Below are 25,452 nucleotides of genomic sequence, written 5' to 3'. Positions count from 1 at the left end.
TGGAGGAATACTCAAGATGAAAGGGACGTATTGGTAAGTGTTGTGAAATGGGTACTTTGAACAGGTATGTTCTTAACCCTCGGGTTGAAAAATCGATATAACAAAAATATGGTAAGATGATAAATGAAAATGTGATATGAATGTCTTGGTGATGATTATGCAAATGATGTTTTATGTTTGCTTATATGGTTATGTTACTTACTATTTGCATGTGAACTTTTTAAGCATTTATGCTTACTCCCTCCTTTTCATTCCTTGTAGTTTTGACAAGCCAGCTCGGAAATCGAGAACGGTCGGAGGCTCGCTCACACTATCCGTATACCATCTTGGCATAATGGCTCGTATATTTTGAGTATGGCATGTATAGCATTATAATCATTTTGTATATATGGTCTTATGATATAGTTATTGAGTGGTATGGAAATGCTTGGTAATGATTAGCCATTGGAATGGCTAATCATGATCATATTTGGTGTTATGTATGTCAAATTACTAGCTAATCCATGGAAACCATGAAATAGGTAAAATTTACCATAAAATAGAATAAGACAGCAGCAGTGACGTGAGTTTGAAAAATCATTAAAAATAGTAGAGATATAATTAGATGATGAATAAAATATGGAATTAAAGAATTATGAGTCTATTTTCATACGAATGGAACAATACAGGTATATGAGTTATATTTTATGAGATGTTTAAATTTTTGTGAAACAGGGCTAGAGCGATTTCTGGATCCCCTGTTCTGACTTTGGAAATTCACCATAAATTGTACAAAGGTAATTAGAAGTCATGCTTTATATTTACAGATTCTTTATTGAGTCTAGTTTTATTAGAAACAAACGGCATAGTCATTGAAGCTCTGTACAGGGAGATATCTGATTCGTAATACACAGAGGTCAGAGTAGTCGAACCCTTAAATAGGGGAGACTTTAACTAATAAACTGTACTAATTGGCCCAACCAAAAATTCTAGAAAAAAATTACTAGATAGATATATGAGTCTAGTTTCAGGAAAAATTTACGGAATTAGATTTTGAGTTTCGGAACTCGAGATATGATTTTTAAAGCGACTGTGATGCAGTTAGACAGCTTGTCTGGAAATTTTAAAATAAATTGTATGAGCTGTTTAAGTAATGAATTAAGTCCGTTAACACCTCGTGTTCGACTCCGGTAATGGTCTCGGGTACGGGGCGTTACAAGTGTTCAAATCCCTTAGGACGTCATCTTGAAGATATGCTTTAATCTCGACTGTTGATGTAATTCAAATTGTACCGTTGGATTTGAGGGAGCTCAACTAGCATCTTCCCTCATTAGTAATCATTCAGTTGCAATTCTTCAAAGTAATAGAATACATTTAGAGTATTTACTCAAGCACTTGGTGTGCATTTGTTTTTTTTTTGTGACTTTTTTGTTTGTTTCTTGCTTCTTTGCTTTTGAGAGTTTACTTTTGCTTTATTTTGGTGCCTTAGAAAATTTCTTTGAGAATTCTTGATTTTTCGAGAGAGAAGTTGACTTAGGCGAATTTGAAGGAAATGAATTGCCTAAAGCTTTGTGGTTTGCTAGAGTAAACTTCTAACCTCGCGACTATTGGTATTAGGAGCCAGTGTTAGGAAAGACGTCGGTTGAGGTGATGAAAGTAGTAAATGAGTAGATTGAGCCTATGGAGACCCGTGGTCGGGGGTGGCAGGAAAGTTAGTAGATCGAGGGATAATTGTTAGCTTTAGAAGCCAGGGTTGTAATAACCTGTTTTTCAGTAGTGTCGGAAATGGTAGTTTTTGAACCCTATTTGTGAGTTAGTAAATATTATTATTTAATATGTACAAAGTTTGTTTATGGTTGAATTAAATTTTGGTTCTATAGTTTTGTTGATCAGATAGTTAATTAAGATACAAGAACTAGATTGTAAAAGTGATAAAAGTTAATCTTTATAGATTTTCATTTGTTAAAGGACTAAAATAGTAATTAAACCAAGGCCTAAAATGAAAAGTAAACCATGTTAGACATTAGTGTACAGTTTGGTAAGTTTTAAGTTAGAATAATGTTAAATTTATAATTAAATTATTATATGTATAATAAATAAAAGAAAAAAAAACTATAGTAAAACCTCAATAAATGAAATTCGATAAATTAATAATCTCGGTTAAATAATAATTTTTTTCGATCCTGACTAGGGCCAAGGACATAAAGTGATAATCTCGCTAAATGTATAAGATAATTTTTAAAAAAATCCTTAAGAGCCTAATGAAAATATAAAATAATAATTTATTAAAGATACTGAAAATTTTATATATAATACATAAAACTAAAGTGTTTTCTAGACAACTCTTATTTTTTTCAATTTTATTCTTTGCTAAAATATGCATCTATAGTTGACTGTTTCTTCTTTGCATGTGAATCAAATACAATTTCATCATTTAACTTTTAGAAGGGCATAAACCAAATTTGGTATATTCTTCTCGTGTTGTATTAAATAATTCTTCAAGGTATCCATAGCTAAAAAAGCCTCTTTTGGAGAAACATGTGGTAAAACACTGCTGTCATCTGGATCTTGCTCATCATCAGTTGGCACATCCATCATTCCTTGAATAATTTCTTCATTCGTAGGTGACTCCATCAAAGATTCATTTTCACTTGGATAATTTAAAATTTGCTCAACATCCATGGCATTTCTATAGTGTAAATAAGAAATTACTTATTTTAATTTATGAATGCCTTCAACATCACCAATTTCTTGTTTGAGAGGCATATCCTCATTAGATTGAATTTTGCAATGTCGGAAACAATTTGCAATAGTTGTAGACTTCACATCAATATTCCAATCAACATTAATAAAATGGATTGTATCCAATACATTAATCTTTTCGGGATTTATTTTTCCTTTCTCTTCCAAGATGCTTAAATGAAAGTGATACTGATAATAAATCTTAACTGCTCTAAATAATTCCAGCATCATATGGTTGAATTTTTTATGTTGAATTTGGAGGCAAAAAAAATAATTCAACGTTTCTCAAGCCTTCAATAACATTGGGATGGGCTGGGGAATTGTCTACTATAAGTAACACCTTTCTACCAATTATTCTAGCATCAAACTAGCGAACAAATTCTTGAAAAAGTAATCCAGTCATTCATACTTTTTTGTTGGCTTGATAATGACAGTTAAGGTTGTCAATATTTACATGTTTAAAGCATTTAGGATCAGTAAAATTACCAATGACCCAAAGAAACACTTTATGTGAACTATCCCCATTGTAAGAAACCACAACAGTAATTCTTTTCTTATCCTTTTTTCATCCTTCTAATTTTTTTGTAGCCAGTGAATGATTTGCTTACAAATAATAAAATAAGTCTGTTTCATCCATATTATAGATATCCTTCCAATCAAAATTTTCCAATTTAGCTCTTATTTGAGGTAAAGTATCTTCAATATTCTCCATAACAACTTAACCACTTTCACCAAATCTTCTATAAGACTTAATCTCATGTCTTGTCTTGAATTGTTCTAGCCAATCAATTGAAAAGTTAAATTCAGAATTTGTATCACCATACATTTTTTGTAGAAACTATTTTGCTTTAGTTTGAATCATGTCTCCAGTCATGTTTACTTTCGCTTGATATTGGAGAAACCACTCATACAATACATTTTAATTCGGGATATTTGGCTGATTTGTGCCTTTTAACATTGTTATTCTTTATCTCTTTTGACAAATATTCAGATGACCTTTTAAGAGTATTTGATATTGTTAATTGGCTAACAGAGAGATCAAATGTTTGTTGAACCCACTGTTGCAAATCTTTTTTACTTGAAGAGGGATGCTCTTTTTTGTAGTCACATAATGCTTTTCTCATCTCATCTATCAATGTAGACTTTTTTACACTTCAAATGGGAAGCCATGGAGGAAAAGATTATATGAATTACAATATTTTGATACGTACGTGTGTTTATTTATAATAATATTTTTAATCTATCCAATGAATATATACATATTGGACTTTGAAACCATTAACTCTTTTTTCTTTTTGGTTATAGTAACCAATTAATTAACTTCTTCTTTTTTTTGTCACATGAACCAATTAACTTTGATTCATTGCACCTACATGCATATTGGATTTTGATAATTAAAAAAAACTCATGCATAAAATATGAAATATTCTTTAATTTAATAAATATATATTAATTTATCAATAAATTAATAAAATATTCATTCATCGATAAACTAATAACCTCGATAAAATAATAATTTTTTCGAGTCCCAAGGGTATTATTTTATAGAGGTTTTACTGTAAAGGCATTGTGCTCATTCATTATTTCATCTCCCTCGCAAAACAAAAGAGAAAAGATAGGGTTTCAATGTTTTCAATTTTAAGCTTTAAATTAGTAAGTGATTTTTAGTCTTTTTTTATTGTAATTTTTATGTTTCTAAGATCCTGTGAGCTTGATTTAGTTGAACTGTGTATTGTTTTGCAAAACTGTTAAAGTTTACAAAAGTTTTCATTGATAATTTCTTGAAGCTTTTGGTATTAAATTGTTAGATTTTAAGCTTAGAAGTGAAAAATGACTAATTTGTAAAGTGAAAGTTGTTAGTTTTGAACATAAAGACTAAAGTGTACATATTTCAAAATTGGTATGAAACTTCTGTACTTATTGATAATATAGGGCTGTAGAAGGATGAAATTGAGATCAGTTTTGAAATCAAAGCTCAAATTTGAAAGTTATAGCAATTTTGGTTTTAGGGATTAAATTGAATAGAATATAAAATTTTAGGGACCATCTGAAAAATTAAACTGTCATATGCATTCAATTAGAGGTTATAAGGTATTTAGAATTGATAAACTAGATGAATTATCGTATAAATTAATATTTGAAACAACCGAAAGATAATTGAGTTAAGATGATAAAATAAGACTCGATTAACTTATAAAAAAAATTCACTTAATTTGATTTAATTTGATTAAACTCTCGTCCCGTGACAGTTGCAGGTGCTGGCGAAAGAGTGCGTGTATTAACTCTAATTGCATATCGGTACTAGTGAGGCAACATCGATCTAAAAACTGAGAATTGTAACTTACCTTGAAGCAGAGGTGAATCTAAAATGCTTTCTTCATCGTCCAAGCTAGTTAATAAGTGCTTTCTTTACGATACTCCTTGAAACAACGTGTAAATGGCAGCTCAGAAGCGTAGCCTGGCTTGCTCGTTGGGACTATTTGGCCAACTATCATTCCTAGGATACGAATTTAATTAAAATATTACATTCAAATAGATGAATTAGAATTAAAATAGAATCACTATAATAAATTTAAAATACATGATGAGAAAACAATTAAATAATCGAATCATTTTACATCGTAAAAATAACACCAAACTACTTTTTTTTTTTAATCAAATCACTCTATTATGAATTAAGATATAATTAATATATGAACACATGAGTTATTATTTAAATACTCAATATGAAAAACTATGTAAAATATTATATAAAAATAGCATAATTACGATACAAATATGTGGATGTGTCATAATTTACATGAAAAAATTATTATAATTTTATAATATCTTTTAAAAAATAAACATGCTGAAAAAAGCATGAACACATACTTTATTTCTTATAAAGAAAAAATCTTCCATACAACGTGGCAAGCAAAGGCAAACTCTGTTTCTAAGGTTTAAGGATTAGATTGGGATGGGGATAAAAGTTGTAGATAGATCAATCACATTTCCAAAGCAATCACGTTTTTTTTCCTTTTCTTTTGTACAACCTTAAAAGCAACAATAAACGCAAATGCAAACTTAAATGCCAATTTCAAGTAATTAACATATAGCATTTTTTTCTGTTGTTGTAAATAAAGGGGCTTATAACAGCCTAAACATTTCAACCTGGTTCATGCATCATTGAATTAGCAATCCTTGTCTTCTGCTGCTCGATATAGGGCACCACTTCACTTGGAGGGTTGTAGCAGATTATGAGGTCACTATACGATATGCGTCCAAGCTTTGTCATACCATCCGCTACTGCGTCCTGTTGCCTATTGATATTCCTGAAAGAAATCTGCCATTACCGTGCAAGTAGCTTTGAATTTCCCTGGCGTCCGTTCCTTGCAGCGTAACCCCTAGAAATGACATTGATTAAGAGAATATTATCACTCTCCTAAATCCCTTCTCCCACGCTATCCTAATACCTTCCAGAAGTGCTCGGGCTTCTACTTGAAACACAATCGCAGAACCTGTTTTTCGCATAAATCCCAGGATCCATTTACTATGAGCATCCCTTAGAACTCCACCTGTTGCCGAAATCCCTGCTTCCAAAACATCTGAGCCATCCGAATTTACCTTAATCCATCTATTACTTGGTGGTCGCCAGGAACTAGATAAACTGAAGTTGGCGGCCAAGTTCTTTTTTAAATCGGAAAGGCAATGCTTCTAGCCCATGAAACACTCACTGCAATCATTTCCGGACCACTGCTATGGGAACCATTAAACAGAAAATTGTGTCTATTCTTCCATATCAACCAGGCAATAATAGAGAACAAGGAATTCCATGTAGTTCCCTCAACAGTTGACAGAACATCACTACTTAAAATTTTCCCAATCCAGTCCTATAGGGATAAAGCAAAGAAAAAGGTTCGAACCTCGTCCGGGATTATTACGTTCCAAGTACCTCTAGCGAAATTGCAGTCCCTGATAACATGCAAACCGCTTTCCCATGCAGCCCCACACCGAGGACAGTGACTTTCCTCTGTCATCCCACGACGGTTCCGCTCACCATTTGTCAGTAGCCTGTCACTCATGAGTAACCAAAGGAATTGTCAGATTCTTTGCGGAGCGGAAACTCTCCACACCAAATCCCAACATGGGTTCACTTCTCCCCACTGTCCATAACACATAGCTTTTCTCCCTCTAGGAAATTACCATATAGCATTTCTGTGCGTCCATAACTGTCAAGAGATTAAGATATAGATACTGTGTTTTAATTTATTTTAATTAATAAATTATAATAATAACTGATAATTTGATATATTTTTTAATAAAACGATATCAAATGATGTGAATGTTTAAGCGAAAAGACGAAGCTCTCAACATTTAAATAAAGGTAAACAAAGATAAAAGAAGATGGTCAACAAGCTAATATTTATTACTTCTTTCCCTGTGTACGACGCATTCGGAGCCACTATCATCTTTTATGTTTTGATCATACGTGGCGAAAATCTACGGACGATGCTGCCACAATTTCCTCCGGCTTAGCCTACTGAAATATGGGCCTAGTGTATTTTAAAGGAATGGAATATAGGCTGGCTGGGCCCACTATGAAGGTTTCTTTTTCCTTTTAACTTGCTGAACAATAACTGCTACTTATTATTATTTAAGTATTTTATTAAGTGGATTTACCTTTAATTGAGTTATCTATTCGGTCAAGAAATTATGAAATTATCTTTCTATAATTTTAAAAATTATTTTACTCAAGGGTATTTTAATCTTCTCATTATAAAAAAATAATTAAAATATACATATGTTAAGATTTAAACCCATGTCTATTGGATTATTAAAAGTTTAGATTTACCTATTAACCAAAGCTTTATTTCAACATATTTTTATTTTATTATTGTACATATTTCATGTATTATTATAATTAATTAATTTTAAATCATTCGTTTCATTTTTTATTGTAAGTTACTTTTTTTTATGAAAAGAAAATGAACAGGATCAACTACATGAACCAACTGTTTACTTTATCTTCCTGTAGAAAGTCAATAACGTCCTTGAGAGCCTCATTAAAAACTTGTAAACTTGATTTCCAACTTAGGCTGAGTTTAGCAAGGCAATCTGCCACCAAATTTTAATTTCTTAGGGTATGTTTAATCTTCCACTTCCCTTCTGCTCTTATAATGCGCTGAGCTCTTCTGAGAACAGTAATCCCGGAGTCCTCCAAAATTGGTATAGACAAGAATTAAACGACTTCAAGATTATCAGTCAAGATCAAGATTTTTCTGTATCCCTTATTAAGCAAAATAATAATTCCATCCAGAATGGCCCAGACTTCAGCTTCAAATGGAGAACAAACTCCTAAAAAAGAGAGAACCCAACTATCCAATTTCCTTCATGGTCTCTAGCCACACCTCCTGTGACAGCATATCTAGAATCTCTAGCCACAGCTCTATCCGTGGAGAAAAAAACCCAAGAATTATCAAAGATATTTGTAGAAGTCAACCTGTGTTTAACCCTTTTATTGGTTCCCATGCGTGTTTCGTATTGATGAGCCCAACAATTAGAGTTCTTAATCACCTCAGTTGCTGACTGAGAAAGCTTCTGGAAGATTAAAAGATTTCTATTCTTCCAGATACGAAACGCAATTAAACCAAATAAACACGGCCAAGAGAGTCCACTATCTTGCAATCTTTCATGAAAACAAAGGTTAAGAGAAAACCAATAAGGAAAAGGAGAAGAAAATAACCTTTGTTTTAGTTTCTTTGGAAGTACTAGCATCCACACATCCTTCCCAAAAGGACAATCTCAGAGGGCATGAGTCAGATCTTCAATCTCATGCCCACACAAAGCGCATAAAGTACAGTACCCAATCCCTTTCCTAACACGTTCCGAATTAGTAAGGAGTCTTTGCTGATAAGCCAACTAGAGGAAGACTCTAACTCTTTGTGGTCTTGGGTATTTCCAAATATACTTCCACTGATCGTTTGAAGGATTCCAAGTAGACTCTTTTAAGGCTCAATATGCACTACGAATCGAAAAGACTCCTGAAGTTGACCGAGCCCAAATCACCCTATCTGGGCCAGAGTCAAGGTGCGGATACGGGATACTAATAATCCTACAAATCACATCTTCAGATAGCTATGCTCGAAACATATCCAAATTCCAGCTTCCATCCAAATTGACAAACTCCCTAACACAGCAATCAAGATCAAGGTTAGTAAAAGATGGAATTTTAGAGGCTAAAGAACCCATACCTGGAATCCAAGAGTCTTTCCAACATCTGACAGTAGAGCCATTACCAAGAGACCAAATTAAATTTTCACAGAATAATGGCCATATCTTAGAAAGAGATCTCCATAAGTGGGAGCATTGACTCCTGCTAATCGAATCCAGGAGCTGTTCTTTCCAACTATACTTGGACCATAGAACACAAACCCAAAGGACATCACTTTTGGAAATAAGACTAAACCCAATTTTCATGAGAAAAGACTTATTTTACTCATCCAAGTATCTAAAACCAAGGCCATCTCGAGCCCGAGGCTGGCAAATAGAGTCCCAACCTACTAAAGATATCTTGGAACGCCCATCGTTACGACCCCAAATAAATTGTCTGGCCAATTTCTCAATCTCTAAGCACACACCTCTTGGAATCATCTGAGACTACATAAAATAGTTGGGAATAGAGAGAAGAACTGATTGCGCCAAAGTAATTCTCCCTGCCATAGATAATCTCCTAGCATCCCAATTCTGCAACTTCTGCGTCACCTTATCAACAACAAAGCTTAGCATATGTTTAGTGACCCTCTCATGAAGGAAAAGAACACCTAAATACTTACCTAAGTTCTGAACTTCCTGAAATCCGAAAATTTGGTTGATTTGATTACGAACATCTTCAGAAGTAATCTTGGAAAAAAAGATATTACTCTTCCCAACAATAATTTTGTCACCCGAGATATCGCAAAACTGATTGAGAATGGAATCTAACAGCCGAGCTTGATTAAGATGAGCTTTGCCAAAGATAACCAGAACGTCAGCAAAAAATAAATGAGAGATAGCAAGGCCCTTGCAAGACAGCCGAATAGGATCCCAATTATCGATCTCTATTTTCTTTCGAATAATGTGCCCCAACCAATCCATGCAGAGAACAAACAAATACAACGATAAAGGACATCATTGACGGATTCCTCTAATCGGTTTAAATTTACGAGTGAGCACACCATTCCAAAGGATCTGTATTGTAGATGAGGAAATAGATGACATAATAACTTTTCGCAGAAAGATGGGTATTCCCACGGCACTCAACGAGGCATCAATGAACTCTGAGCTAACTCTGTCATAAGCTTTCTCCAAATCTAACTTTATGGCCATCCAGTTGTTACTTTTCTGCTTATATCACGTAGAATGGATAACTTCTTAGGCAAGGATAATGTTATCTGATATGTTCCGGCCAGCTATAAATCCAGCTTGTTCCTGTTAGATCAACTTAGGAAAAATTACCTTAAACCTGTTAGCGACCACTTTCATAACCAACTTGTACAGCACAGAGCATAAACTGATAGACCGAAATTGGCTGAAGTCTTCAGGATTCTCTTTCTTGGGAATTAGAACAATCAGAGTGTTGTTCAACTTCTGATCTATCTGTCTTCCAGCAAAGATCTCTTTTACCCATTGACACACATCATCGCCAATAGTATCTTACTGATTTTGAAAGAAGAGGGCATGATACCCATCACTGCCAGGCGCTTTCAGAGGCACCATATCAAAAAGTGCCTTTTTGATTTCCTTATTAATGACATCAAATTCCAAAAAAGAGACCTCCGAAAGAGAAAGTTTAGGGAATCCAAAACTAGGTATACTACTTAAAATAAGGGGTCTCACCATAGAGCCTTTCAAAAAATTCCACCGCCATAGACTGCAAGATGTTTTGTTTTGAACACCAATCCTCATCATCAATACGTAAGGTAGAAATACGGTTGAACTTTCTTGTTTTGATCGTGCGACTATGAAAAAATTTCGTGTTTCTATCCTCCAACTGTAGCCAAACACAACGAGCCTTCTGTCTCCAAAGTAAGTCCTCATGGTCAACGATATTTTCCAACTCATCTCTAACTTCCACTTCTTTTTTAGCTAACTAATTAGAAGGAAAATGATCAATGGCCTTTTGAATATTGTTAAATGATCGCATAAGGGTCCGTTTTCGTGCTCCCAAAAATCCATACACGTCCCTATTCTAGATTTTAACAGAAGAAGTAAAATTATTAAGAGAATCAACCATATTGCCTACATAATGCCACTATTCTTTAACAAAGGTGGGAAAGGTATTATATTGCGTCCATCCTGCTAAGAGGCCAAAATTCAGGCAAGTAGAAAGTAATAGTGGCCAGTGATCTGACTTAATGCGAGAGAGGCGTTGAACTAAACACTGTGGAAAAGTTGTCATCCACTCATCATTAGCAAGTGCTCGATCTAATCTTACGTACGTACTACCTCGTTGCCAAGTGAAAGCGGGTCCACTAAATCCTAAATCCTGCAAAGCACAAGAATCAACAAAATTACCAAAGAATTCATAGTGTTTACCTATATTAAGGGACTTATCTTGTCTGAGGAAAATAAAATAGCATTGAAATCTCCCATGATAAGCCAAGGAAAAGACTGGTCTGGGGCGATAGATTGTAACATTTCCCAAAGAAGCTTTCGTTTCAACTTGTCAGGGTTACCATAAACAAAAGAGATGAAGAGTGACTTATTGGAAATAAAATTATCATCTCGAAGAAAAATAAATTGAGAATGACTGATAATAATTTGAATTTGGACAGAATCCTTCCACCCCACCTAGATACCACTTGAAAACCCAATTGCTTCAACTCGATGAGAAAAGTTAAAGCCCAGTTGCTCGATAACAAAATTGGTTTTTTTACCGCTTACTCTCGATTCAACCAGGCAAACAATATCCAGTCCATGTTTCGAATTATATTCGCAAAAAGCTCGGATAAATTTCTTACTAGCTCACCTTTGACAGTTACACGAGAAAATTTTTAGATTAAGAGTCATTAAAATAAAATATAATAAAATATAAATAAAATAAAATAAAAACCAAAGGCAGATTAACTAAATAATATCAAAACCCACACAAATAAAAATGAAAAGATTAAAGCCCAACAAAATTAATTAGCCTTACTGCCAAGGGTTAATAAACCCCTCCATCTGTTCATCATTTCTGGTAGAACATCCAGAATCAACATTTTCTTTGGTAATAGCCAAAATACTCTCAGCCAAATGCTCCATGGATTTTTTTAATGAAACACGGTGATGGCCTGAATTTTTAAAGCGCACGTTACTTCCGTGTAAGCTTTTATTTTGCTTACTATTTTTTCCTCTAATTTTCAGACCCTTGCCCGAATTAAGGATCCCCACCGGTGCCATGGAGCTGTTTGAGGGCAGAGAATCTTTATTTTCAAAGAAAACCACAGTTGTGTGTTTGCTGGAATCTAGACTCCCCATGCCAACCATCCCTACACCTCTAGTATTCTCCTTTAAGTTCGAAGCAATTTGGTGCACAACAGGCTCCTCTTCGGCGCTCAAAGCTTCTCCATCGCTGGCCTGCTCTGTTGCGATTTCCGCCGCTGCTAGGTCTTGATCAGTATTGGAAGTAACGACAGCAGCCTACTAACTCACTTCTTCTTGGACAGTTCAGTCCATAATTCTCCAGGCCTGATTTGGTGAGTAAACTCTAAGGCCCAAACCATTTGTAAGCTTTGCTAAATTCTGGGCAGATTCATTAAAATTAATGTGGGCCAATTTAGGATCTAAAAATGAGTCCTTATGTCTATTGATAATCGGGCAGAATCATTTTTAGAGCCTGTCTCCTTGGTTTTGCCTTTTTTGTTTCCTTTATTAACCTCTATCTGATTGTTAAAATAAACTCCGAAATCTTTCCTACTTTGATCCTCAATTAAAACATCTTTCCCTTTAGACTTCCGCAAATCAACCATGTCCATTTCTTGCGTTTCTTTCACTAAATCCATATTCTCAAGGCCACTAAATCGGGAACCTTCCTTTTCCTTCTCATGAAATCTGGTTAATTTCTGTGGATTTTCCCTTGATTTTTTTTCAACAATCATCCATGGCCCGTAGTTACCATCTTTCTTCTTCGATCTTTCAACGTTCAATTTTTGAACTTTCGGTTCCGTTTCAGGCGAACCCCTACTCACCTCGACCATAGATTCAGTAGATTTGAAGTTGCAAGTGTTTTCCACATGCCCATACTGTCCACAGTGAAAGCAGATTGTAGATAGGGATTCGTATTCTACCTTTTGTTTTCGGCCATTAATCAATATTTGAGACACCAATGGCTTTTCTAAATTGACATAAACAACCATCCTAGCAAATCGTCCCCTCGTCCTACTATCGTTGTTCATGTCTAATTTGACCACTTTGCCTACAAGTTCTCCTATTTCTGTAATGATTTTACGATTATAAAGATAACTAGGTAGCGCAGGGAATCTAATCCATGCCATCACAACACTTGGGTATGCCTGAATAGGATCAAAAGCCATCATCAAGTCTGAACAGTCAAATATTGACTGAAAATAGTCCACAGACCTTCGGAGAGAGCCATATCACAGTTGGAACCATTTCTATGTTCATCATGTGAATAGGGGCTGAGGGTCTCCACATGCTGTAGAGTTTATTCTGTAGGGCCAAAAAACCAATATTACGGCTTAGGAGTTTTAAGATTATTGTGTTGTCCATACCCTGAATGAGGATTTGATGAATCCGATCTGAGAAAGTAATGGAAGGCACACCATTCACTACGGATCTCTGGATGTCTCTTTTCAAAATATCAAAAGCTTCATTTTCATCCGAGTTATTGGATCCACCCTTTGAGGACTGACCGACAAGTATGTCTCTCCAAGAAGTAGGCTGAATAGAGGGCTGTTCGATCACCATGTCATTGCTCGTCGCTTCCTCCTTGTCTTTAAACCTAACTTTCTTAGGTATCATCTCTTCCATAGTGGGATTCCCAGGATCAGCAAAATCACAGAGAGAATTCATGATTTTTTTTTAATTTTACTTTTATATAATATTATAAGTTACTTTTAAACAAATATGTATGTATTTAAATCTGTAGTTTCCATAAAAATTAAAAATTTAATTAAATTATTAAGTATTAAATTCAACAGTCAAACAAATTCATGAAATTAATAAAAGATAGTTGTTTAGTAACTTATATGCAACAAATTATCAATAATTCATATTCATATATTTAGTAACAATTAGATTAGCTTTTTAGTTTTCGAACTAAATTCTAAAAAACTAAATAAAAGAAGTAAAAAGAATTAAAAATATATAATTATAGGAATATATATCTCTTTTTACCATTATAAATTTAAAGTTAAATTAAACTACTCATACTTTGTCATCATTTATAACCACCCATAACCCTTTTTATTTAAATTATTTTTATTAACTTTTTCACTAATAATCTACGCTGCACGTGATATTACTTATTACTTTATTTTAATTTCGTATTTTTATTTCAACAATATTTGTTAGAAAAATGTTTAAGTTAGAAAAAAAAAGAAGTAAAGTTTGATGGAGAAAAGTGTGTGCAAAAAAGTATATTTTAGCTTGGGATCTTTCTAAGTGTTTATAATCAGGGGAGTAAAATTTTAGATTCTGCAAATAAGATTAAGTTTAATAAAATATTAAAAATAAATAAATATTTTTAAAAAATACATAATAATTTTATAAGTTTAATGATCAAATAAAAATATGTATACTGTGAATACGTATTTTTTTTTATGTTTAGATTAATTTAGTTATATATTATAATTAAAAAAAATAAAAGGAAAAAGGCATAAATGTAGCGGCCGAGATCTCCCCAGATCAATAAATGGAAGGTGACCAATCCATTCGCTCTTCTAAATCCATAGTGTAACCCATCGGCATCGCGAATGCCATCAGATCAACACGACAGCCCACAGACAAATATATATATATATAAAAACACCTGATTGAATTTAATGGTTTTGAAGAAACAACTTTCCTTCTAAATTGGGTTCTATAGAATATCAATTTATAAACGAAACCAAAGAGGTGAAGTTGGCGGAGAAATAGTGGTGGATGGCAAGAACCAACAAATATACCTCCATTAATTTCAACCATGTCCTCGAGAAAAATCTGACTCCTTCTTCCTCATCTGGTTCCAACAAGAATCCCCAATCCAATCACCAAACCCATTCCTCTTTTGCTTCTTATTCATCCGTAGGCAATGTCAAAACCCATGGCCGTATGCTCGTCCTGACCCGTCCTTCCCCTAAGCCTATTTCCACTCCTCCTGTCGTTTCCCCAACACCGCCCAAACACCCCCTACCTCAACCTCGTTCTGTTTTAGTCCCAGATCAACCACCTTCGTCTGATCAGATTTCTTTACGACCCGGTTCTGGGACATCAATTCCAGGTCTAGAGAAGAAGGAGAAAGAAGGTGTGCCCGTTTGTGGACCGCTGAAGCCAGATCGATTCGTTCCGCCTCATCTTAGGCCGGGTTTTGTTGGGAGAGAGGAGAAACCCGAACCAAAGGTTTTGCGTGGAAGAGAACAGGGGTTGAAGCATTTTGGGTCATCGGGTCATTATGGTGAAGATAGGCGGCCCAAATCTGGTGGTTACGAGAAGATCAGAAAAGGCGCTGAATCAGATTTGGGTTTGATACCCCATCCCAGATCCAGTGGAAATCGCCCTAGTTCTAGTGGATGGTATGTTTCCTTTCTCCCTCTAATCCCCTTCCTTGTTGGTTATGATATTGAAATCCAATGTCAGGTTAATTTAGGGGGGGGGGGAACAATTTGTTAGCTTTCTAAACTACAAAAAAAGAAAACCCAAATGCCTGATTTCACTACAGATACTCGTTTGCAGGGATAGCTACTTGATAAGGTTTATTTATATGTGTATGCATGTACGTATATGTCCTTTTGAACATAATTTTATAGTAAAATGAAAGCTAGTCTTTTACATTTATTGTTTTTCTTTTACGCCCAGTAAGTACTTGTCCTGATTTTAATCTTTGTACTTGTGAACATATCGCTTGGTCTCTGGTCCCCTCTCTAGATTAAGTCAACACTGAAGTAAGCAACCAGGGCTGTGTAATTGCACTTTATAATGCTTTAATATGGGGCTGTGTTTGTGTAATCCATTTTGTTATGACTGAGATGGATTGGATTATTGTTCCTGGTCAAAATGGATTTATTAGTATTGCATTTAGGGGCTGATTGTAGCATTTTCACCTCACCCCAACATAAATAAAACATCAAAAAGGGTGTTAAAGAGGAAAAGAAAAAGCCTTGTTAGTCTTTGGGTGTTTGAGTTTCACGTTTTGGTCCTTTTCTAAGACTTGTGGAAAACCAAACAATAAATTGTTGGGAACTTTTTCTAAGGGAAATTTTGTTGTCACCTTCCATTTTTTTCTTCTCTTTTTTCTCAATTATTGCTCAGATTTGAACGTAGATGTACGTCGAAGGATCTACAAGGTTCACCCCTCTTTGAAACAATTGAGCCAAACATGCTAAAGCATTTTGATCCTAGATGTTTTTTAAATTTCTGGGTGTTAGAATGCTTAAGTGTTTGATGGGGTTGCTGAAATGTTGTCACTTCTTACCAAGAAAAAGGGTAAAGATAATAGGTTCTGTCAGTCAAGTACTTATTATATTTTTATCATGTTTACTTGAATTTAGTTGTGAATATACGTTTTATTTATACATATGCCACTTATATGGAAACTGCATACCGAGATTTTTAATTGGTGTGAAAATATTTAGTAATTCATATTGGCGCTATAAATGCTATTATATGATAATGTTATTATTGGATGTCAACATCTGACTTGAACCAAGGCATATGAGGCCGAATAACTAAAAATGAATTGGGATCCTGTTTTTAGTTTAATTTGACAAATAATCATCTTTGCTGAGTAAATTGGCTGTGGGGCTTGAGGTTTTATGGTAGCCAAATGAGAGGATTAATGGTGCTTGAAACTTTAAATGAATTGAAGGGAGGGTTATTTCATATTTACCCCCATCCTTTGAACAAGTTTGGGGATTTGCCATCCTTCTCAAGCTGTGTAAAATTGACATCATTACTCTTCTTTTTGTTTTTCTAAATTTTTCCTTCAAATTGAGCTGCACCTCTTGTTTGTTGGTACATGTGGCTGTTTATTTTAGTGAGATTTTACTTGGTTTATGTCTTCAAACCTTTTTTGCAGAATTGGTGTGAAGAAGTTGTAACTTTGTTGAAGGCATAGATGGATGCTGTATTGTGAATGGCTGCCGTTTGTGTCCCTTAGTAAATTTGCATAATTTTTCAGAAGTTGGATAGAATCTGATTTTGTGGAATGTAAAATTACAGATAGGGTGGGCAGCTTTTGAGGAACATCATGAGTTGTCCTATTCTAAAGTAATAATAAAAAAGGTTTTGAGGACCAAACTCCCTTGAGAGCTCAGAAATTAGGTGACTGGTTAAGAATTTTAGAGTAAAAAAGGCTGATATGGAGTGTAGAATGTATTTATGTTGTTTTAACTGTTCAACCACTTTAAGTGTTGTTTTGGAGGAGGAGGGGTTTAAATGTTGCCTCTCTCCATGTTCTATGTCTTGGCTGTACTTTGAACATCCTTTGAATTCCATAAAATTCTATTCAATGCTTCTTGAAATGACTGACATGATGGCCACGTGATGTGGTAATATGGTTTTATAATTTAATACTTATTATTCAAAGATGGAGCAGTGAAGGATTCATTTATTAGCATTTATACAGTAATTACTTCGAATACAAGCATCACATTCTGTTGCTTCATAAATTACTTTACTTCCAATGTAAGTATTAGGTCGTGTCCCTTGGAAATCAAAAAAAGCAGAGAGATGGCTCACTTTGGGCTCAATATATATAGAATTTGCTCTCCGTACAAAATAATTAATAACTGGAAGTATGCATTTCAACAATATATTGCTATTATTATTGAAAATGTTGTCTGTACATGCATATTAAAATAATGAATGTAGTATCATACATATAACTGCATTATAGTACTTATGATTTCTATTAAATTAATGTTTCTAAAATAAGCCAATACGCTAAAAAATAAACTAAAAAGTTTTTTTATTTTTTATTTAACTTTGGCTTGGGTCAATTTAAGTTACCATTAACTCGTATATCTGACAATGGCAGTGAAAGTGAAGGGCAGCATAATAGGAAAAGGAGCACCCATTCCAGGGCCTCTTTTTCTTTATCATTCACTCACCTGGGCTTTGCATATGTTAAAACCAAGCAGCATTCGAAAGCAAATGAGCACCCATTGATTTGTACATATAAACTAACTAGAAGGGCGAGTGTGAGAGAAAACAATCCACTACCTTGGATTAACAATAAACTGCATCAATATTAGGGAGAAATTAACATGTTTCCCTATATAAAATTTTCTTCATCTACAATTTACCGTTTACCTCCCTCCCCAGTTTAATATAATAAAGGTTTCCACTTACTCTAACTGTACATAAACACCATATAAGCAGTAAAAAGCCACCAAGCAGCAACTGAAGAAGGAATAAAGGAAAAAAGTTCTTTTAAGAAAATGACACTGCAATCTTTGGTCTCTTATCTATAGACCAACTACAGCAAAGCTTGATGCAGAATAACACTGGATGCCAAATGCACAACTAGTCAATTTTCTTCTTTCAGAAACATTATAACCATAATTCAGCTCATCAGTCTTACCGCTCATCTAATCTTGAGCAGAATTAACATTTGCCACTGCAGCAGCAGCCGTGGCCGCTTTCTTGTTTGCCTTTGTCTTGCCCTTACCAGGAGGTTTGTCATCTCCAGGGACTTCAGCAGTGAGCCTTCCCATTTTCTTCTGTAGATCAGCAAGCGAATCCTTTGGAACTTTTGCTTTGGGACTCTTCTTTTGATTCGCAAGCTTCAGCTCCAGTCTATATAAAGCAAAAGCATCACAACCATATATCTCATATTCGAACAAGTGCCATTCATATTTGCCAGAAGGTTGCGGGTCCATGTAGTATGACCTCTTTTGGCCCGCAAATTCCTTCATCACCTGCTTCCTCGATTCATGCCAACCACGTCCAGAGTAATCTGGTAATGACCTTTGCTTTCTGTTTCCACTCTCAAATGCCCTCCTAGGCTTATCAAAGAAGAGCCACTCCCTGATTATTTCACCCTCGAGTAAAGAAAGATCAAATAGCTCTGCAATAGAAGAGAGAGGCTTTCTTATAGGACATATAATGGCAAGAAAAAGGACAAAAGAAAGCAAGGTTTTTATTTTCAAAGCAAATACGCAAAAGCCAGAATTACCAAAAGCAAAGTTGCAGAGAAAACTAGACACTATTTCAGATATGTAGCCACAAACCACATCATACCACATTATCTACTACATTCCCAAGATAACAATGAATATTCTTTTTTAAGAAAAGAAAAATGATAGACAAAACCATGTTAGCTTACCAGTAGCGTTCCAAGGAGATTTCATGGTAGCGGCACCTTCACATTGAGGGATGCCAACATTCTTACCCTGTGCCTTTGCTCGAACTGCATCAAGTAGTAAATTATCCTTTAAACTAATTCCACCAGGGCGTAGAATGGGATTTGTGCCAGGGGGGTCTTCATTCAAAGCTAGGGTAGCATGAAAACTGCTACAGTAGTCCTGAAACCAGTCAGATCCTTGAGCAGGCCTTGTACAATCCCACAGAGCACACTTCGGACCCATGAAAGCAGATGGTGGAGGAGAGATATTTGGCAGCATGTTGGAGTTAGCATCCTTCACATAATCTTCAGTGCCATTGGCATCGAGGAGATGCCCATGGTCAAAATCTTGTTGTAAATCAAATGGATGATAATCCAATTGATAATTTATGTCAGCATTAGCTGAGGTAGAAACTTTGCATAAATCAAACCCTTGAAATGATTGTTCTTGTGGCTCATGAGTCACAAAATAGTCCTGAGAAAGAAAATGTGTTAGTCTTCATTGCCACTTCCAGGCAAACGCGCAAACGATGAGCAATGAAACAAACCAAAAATAGGGAAAAGGGGGGGGGGGAGAAAGTGACGCAGAAGTTCAAATCAAGAAAACACCATGAGTCATTTATATGTTTTATGCTCAGATCAATGTGTCACTCAAACAAATCTATGTTTCATACTTTGGCTTTAAACAAGTATGAAACAGAAGTACAATGAAAATTGTACTTAAGTTCAGCTAAATATCCAAAAACCAACGCGATCATCACCTAATTTACTTTTAATATAAAATGGTTAGTATTAGGAGAAAGAAAATCAACATGCAAGAGCTACCTAAAAGAATATATATTCAACACTAATGGGTTTATCAAATGAAATTAAAATTTTGGCACATAGACTCTCCAGTGTCCACCAGAGTAGGATATCTACACTCACTTTTACTTTATAAAGAAATAAATAGATATTTATATCGAACCAACAATAAGGAAAAATATTATAGAGTAAACCCAAACATAAAATACTTAACATAAATTTTAAGTTACATTTAATTTCCTTTCTTTTCAGAGTAGTAGCGTTTTAGTAAGAAAAGAATGTAGAAAAGAAAACCTAAAGCAAACGAGTTAGTCTTTCTCCATATTAGCATCACATTTGGAGATAAAGGTCTCACCTCGGGAATTACAGGTAAACTACTGGGATTTAGGCTTTGATCATCAATCTCAGGCTTCAGCACAGCTGACTCCTTTAATGGACTAGTGGCATCATCTTCCTCCTCGTACAGTTGCAACAATCGGTTTATATCATCAGAGAATGATCCAAGACTACCCTACATAAAGTTCATCAAAGTCACTTCACGTTTAGGCACAGAAACACTATCCAATAAGTTCAAAAACAGAGCTTACCCCCATTTTATTTACAGGTAGATTGGTGCAAAGAGTTTAAGTGGTGTTGATAAAATAGAAAGATACAAACCAATAAAGAAGAGGCCGGGGATGGTGTGCAGAGCTCAGCTTTCCACTCACGAAGATTCTGATATACTTGCTCCTCTAACACTGCAACATCACCGGCTCGACCTTCCTTCCTAGCTGCTTGAAGATCAGTGAACTGTTCTTGGAGAAAATTTAGCCGGTTCTTTGCATTGTCCACCATCTGCTGGTGAGATGCAGATGTACATTTGTTCTTTGATGAATTATTCTGCATTGCCTCCTAACACCAAAACCCTATTAAACCACAATGGAAGAATTTAGAAGACCTAACATATCTAAGAATTTCGACCCTTAAATCACTGAACACAAAAACATATACATACACACAATATACACTTAAATAAACAAAAAAATGAGAAAACTGAAGATAAATCTTATAATGCTGTTTAACGGAGACATAAATAAGAACCCTTTTCCGTAGTGATCCCAAATCCACCTAGTTTTCACAGTTTCAATCCTACCCAAAAACCCTAAAACATAACAAGTACTTTTCCAAATCGAATATTGAAACCCCTAAAACTTTTTTTTTAAAGCAACAAATCAAGTCAAAGGGACGACTTAAAGAAGAGAAAAAAATGGGTTACGCATTTGATCTCACAAATGTTATCCCAAATAATAAGTGAAAAAAAAACAGAACAGAAGTAGAAAACAGAAAAAAAAAAGGGAAAGGGAAAAAAATACCTAAAAAGAAAAGAGAAGAGATGGAAGAAAAGAGGAAAATATTACATGCAATGGGAAAAGGAGGAAGAAGAGAGGAGTGAGGGTCCAGCGCAGTCTCCAGATAAGCAGAGGGGAAACCGCGACAAATACGAAAAAGACCGCCTCCAACTATTTATATTTACCCGCAAGCATCAGAAGTTCACAACACTGACTACCTCTTTCTTTTAATATATACTGCTTTCTTTTTCTTTTTCTTTTTTTGGCTTTGCCAGCCAACACTATTTTCCCAGTAAAACAATAAATTATATACTAAATTATGGATAAATTTTTATTTTGGTCATTAAGTTATTTAAAAGTTTTCATTTAAATTACTGTACTATTCAAAAGTCTTATTTAAGTCATTGGGTTGTTAAATTTTTTTTTTAAAGTTTTGTCAGGGAGTTCCAAGCAATAATTCGACAATCAATATGGTGGATTAGTACCTAGAAGAACATACCTTAGATCCAAGTCGATCTGATAGTCATTGTAGGAGATCGAAGAAAAAAGCTGTTTGAATTGTTTTTCATAGATTCATAATATGGCTAACGATATAATTTATCATAAACAAAATTTTAGATGAGATTTTTTTAAAAGTGTTTGTTGTAGTTTGAATTCAAGATTCGATGATAACTAAAATCTAAAAGATATGATTTGATATTATATAGTAAAAAAATTGTTAATAAAAGTAATTAATAATAATAATAAATAAATTACTAAAAAATAATTTATTAATATATAAATACTAGTAATAAATAGTTATTTATTGATTTATTAATAAAAATATTTAGAGTTTGTTTGGTAACCACAAAGTAATTGACTAAAAATGAAATTATTAGGGTGGTAATTACACTTTCTTATAATTACAAGGAAATGTAATTCCCTAGATGCTTACAATGTGTAATTACATTATAATTTTTATATCGTATTTGATAGTACAAATTATAATTACACAGTTATTTAATTTATATTTTAAAAAATTAGTTACTACAAAAAAATTATTAGTGTGACAAAAATAATTTTTAAGTTAGTAACAAAAATTAAAATCAAATTATCATATGTATTATTTTAATCTAAAACAGTAGTTGATAATACGATTGTTAATAAAAATAATAAGAAGAATAAAGATCATATGAAATTTTATCTAATTGTTCTAGCGTATTTTTGTTGGGTTATTTCCTCCTCAATATTTAACATATTCTCCTTATTATCATTTGTTGATCTTTAACCTAGTTCGTCATCATCTAAATTGGAATCTGCATTATTAAGATTATCAAGTTTTCTTCTTCCATGTACTCTTGAAAGTATGAATCATCTCAATTTCACCTATGATTGAAGTTATAAAATATGCAACATATTAGTACGATACAACATTATTTTTTTATGCTATATTAAGGGGATGTTGTTAATATGGAAAATAATTTTTTTTTAAAACAATTAATGTTTTCTCAACCACATTTCAAAGTTTTAAAAATCTCAAATTGAAGAGTTCACTAACTGCCTATGATGTTTATGTCTGGCATCATTCTCTCAAATGGTATCATATTCCACGATATAGAGCAAGAAAAGCCTTTTCTATCTGTAAAATTAGCATCAACCTTATAATATTTGAGTTTACAGTTTAAATTATTTGTAGGTTTAATTACAAAAAAATTATATAAACTTAAATTGGACAAAGATTTATGCTGGGTTATATTACTTTTTATAATATGTAAATAAAGTAAAAAATAATATAAAATTTATTAAAAATGTCTTATAAATTGTCCAGAACTTTCAAAACACTTCTTATAAATAATATAAAATTTAATACAACTTTAGAAAGATATATTTATAAATAAGTTATGATAAAAAAAACTATAACATTTTCTATTAATAAGTATACTATTTATATATATATAACATGGACACATAAATAAGTTATGTTTGTACTTCTTGCCCATAATTTTTTATAAATAAATATATTATAACACTTTTATAACATGTAAATTATTTTTTATGGATAATGTAGGGCCCAATTTTAGCCCAGGCCCAAAAACAAAACCAAATAAAAAAACAAAGTCCAAGATTACAGCCCAATTAAATCCCAAAGCCTAAACCCTAGCCCAAAATTACAAGCCCCAAAAACTAAAATTTTTTCAAGAAAAAGAGGGAAAAACCCTAGACAAGCCGTCGCTCGTGCCCACGCCCACGCGCCGCGTGCAACACCTCCGTGACGTGCGCCGCTCCACCACGCCACTTCAGTAGTGTATTCACCCACGCACCTGCAAAAGGCCGGAAAATCAGTTGTAAAATGGCTATAAAAGCCTCATGAAAAATCATTGTAAAGGGACCCTTTTTTATGAATATATAGAGAGAGGCAAAATCAAAAACACAGAGAATCTACAGAGGGAATTCAAATAGTTTTAGAGGTGGCTTTATGTTTTGTACGAAAATACAAAAAAAAAATCAAAATACAAGGTGACTCTTTTACTATTTTTAAGTATTTCTTCTTTTATTTTTGAAACTTTTTACTGCTATTGTTTTTATTTGTATTTACATATATTTCATAAAAAATTATAAAAAAAAGGAAAACGGCGGCGTCGGAGATGGCAACGGCAACCGGCGGCGAACTACGGTGGTCGGCAAATGGAGCCTGGCCGAACTTCAGACCTGCAGAGAGAAAAGGAGAGAGGGGTTATGTGTTTTTTTTAAGAAATGAGAGAAAATGACTTTTTCTTTTAGATTTTTGTTATTTATATAAGGTCCTAAACGGCACCGTTTTGGTGCCAGTGCGCATGAGTCAAAATGACGCCGTTTTACCACAACGTTGTTTTTCTATAGAGGGGTTAATTGCACTTTTAGCCCCTCCGCTTTTTTATGGTTTGCAAATAACTTTATTTTTTCCTTTTAATTTGGCCCCATGGTTTTGTCCCGCTTTCAAAATGGTCCCCCTGATGTTGTGCGTTTTGGGAAGAGGAGAAAATTTCCTTTTTAGCTTATTTGTAATGTCCCCCTACCCGAGACCGTCGCTGGAGTCGAGCAGGAGACATTACAAAACTTATCTTAGCACTTAAACAGTTTTCGTAGTAAACTATCTATCTGCGTCACGGTCGCTAAAAAAATCATATCTCGAGTTAAAAAACTCGAAATCTAATTCCGTAAATTTTCCATGAAACTAGACTCATATATCTACTTACTAATTTTTTTCTAGAATTTTTGGTCAGGTCAATTTGTACAGTTTATTAGAAAAAGTCTCCCCTGTTTCAGGGTTCGGCTACTCTGACCCTTGTGCACTACGAATCAAATTTCTTCCTGTACAGAAATCCAATGACTATTCCATTTGTTTCAATTAAAAATAGACTCAATAAGGAATACATAAAAATAAATTTTGAGTCCTAATTCTTAATACACAATTTATGGTGAATTTATAAAGTCAAAACAGGGAATCCAGAAATTGTTCTAATCCTGTTTCACCAAAACGTAAATATCTCATAAAATACAACTCTTTTACCTATTTTATTTCTTCCATATAAAAATAGATTCATTAAGCTTCAATTACAAATTTTATTCATTATCTAATTCACTTTATACTATTTTTCGTATATTTTCAAAGTTGGACTACCGCTACTGTCCAAATCTGTTTTAGTATAAAATGTTGATAACTAAGTTTATAACATCTTCATTTCTTCTCTCTACAATATTTACCAACACTTCCTCTTATTACTCTTCACTAACATATCAAAACATACCATACTTAAGGTTTTGGTAACATTTACAAAACATACCAAAATATCACTTAACAAGTTGGATACTTTTAAAATGACCAAAAGACATCCTAGGTACAATGCCATTTTCCAAAAAGATAGAAACTTCACCAATTTGAGTTTGGGGATCGGCTTGTATGCTGAGTCCTTATACTTTCGTACCTAGCCTGCGCACGGAAACAAACCGTACGCTGAGAATACTCTCAGTGGTATTTCTATAAACAATAGCTTAATCAACTTTAAAACATGGTAATTCAAACACATTAGTGCTATTATTCAATATCAATCAGTACTTTAATAACCTTTACTTTATTTA

General features: G+C 33.9%; 2 protein-coding genes across 6 annotated transcripts; one reads left to right on the top strand and one right to left on the bottom strand.

The window, feature by feature from the left end:
* Positions 1 to 7,948: 7,948 nt before the first annotated feature.
* LOC107896956 (uncharacterized) lies at positions 7,949 to 17,387 on the top strand. Of its 2 annotated transcripts, XR_005918099.1 has the most exons (3): positions 14,457 to 15,452; positions 16,189 to 16,362; positions 16,955 to 17,387. XR_005918099.1 is itself a non-coding variant. In XM_016822270.2 (2 exons), coding segments are annotated over exons 1-2 (630 nt in total). In that variant the 5' UTR covers positions 7,949 to 14,823; the 3' UTR covers positions 16,956 to 17,387. The 2 variants fall into 2 exon arrangements, 1 of the variants encoding a protein (XP_016677759.1); XM_016822270.2 differs by lacking the exon at positions 16,189 to 16,362 and having other exon boundaries at positions 7,949 to 15,452.
* Positions 17,388 to 18,078: 691 nt separating this feature from the next.
* Positions 18,079 to 21,577, bottom strand: LOC107896957 (transcription factor VOZ1). 4 transcript variants are annotated; one of them, XM_016822272.2, is made up of 5 exons: positions 21,424 to 21,577; positions 20,684 to 20,931; positions 20,382 to 20,537; positions 19,205 to 19,697; positions 18,079 to 18,946 (listed from the first exon to the last, which is right to left on the bottom strand). In XM_016822272.2, exons 2-5 carry the CDS (start codon positions 20,909 to 20,911, stop codon positions 18,468 to 18,470), a joined length of 1,356 nt encoding a protein of 451 aa, XP_016677761.1. In that variant the 5' UTR covers positions 20,912 to 20,931; positions 21,424 to 21,577; the 3' UTR covers positions 18,079 to 18,467. The 4 variants fall into 4 exon arrangements, with proteins under 4 accessions (XP_016677761.1, XP_016677764.1, XP_016677762.1 ...); XM_016822275.2 differs by having other exon boundaries at positions 20,684 to 20,917; positions 21,424 to 21,560; XM_016822273.2 differs by having other exon boundaries at positions 21,379 to 21,555.
* Positions 21,578 to 25,452: the final 3,875 nt, after the last annotated feature.

Source organism: Gossypium hirsutum, chromosome A03, assembly GCF_007990345.1.
Source record: "Gossypium hirsutum isolate 1008001.06 chromosome A03, Gossypium_hirsutum_v2.1, whole genome shotgun sequence".
In the NCBI taxonomy this organism is placed as follows: Eukaryota; Viridiplantae; Streptophyta; class Magnoliopsida; order Malvales; family Malvaceae; genus Gossypium; species Gossypium hirsutum.
This window is presented reverse-complemented; position numbering and strand designations above follow the sequence as displayed.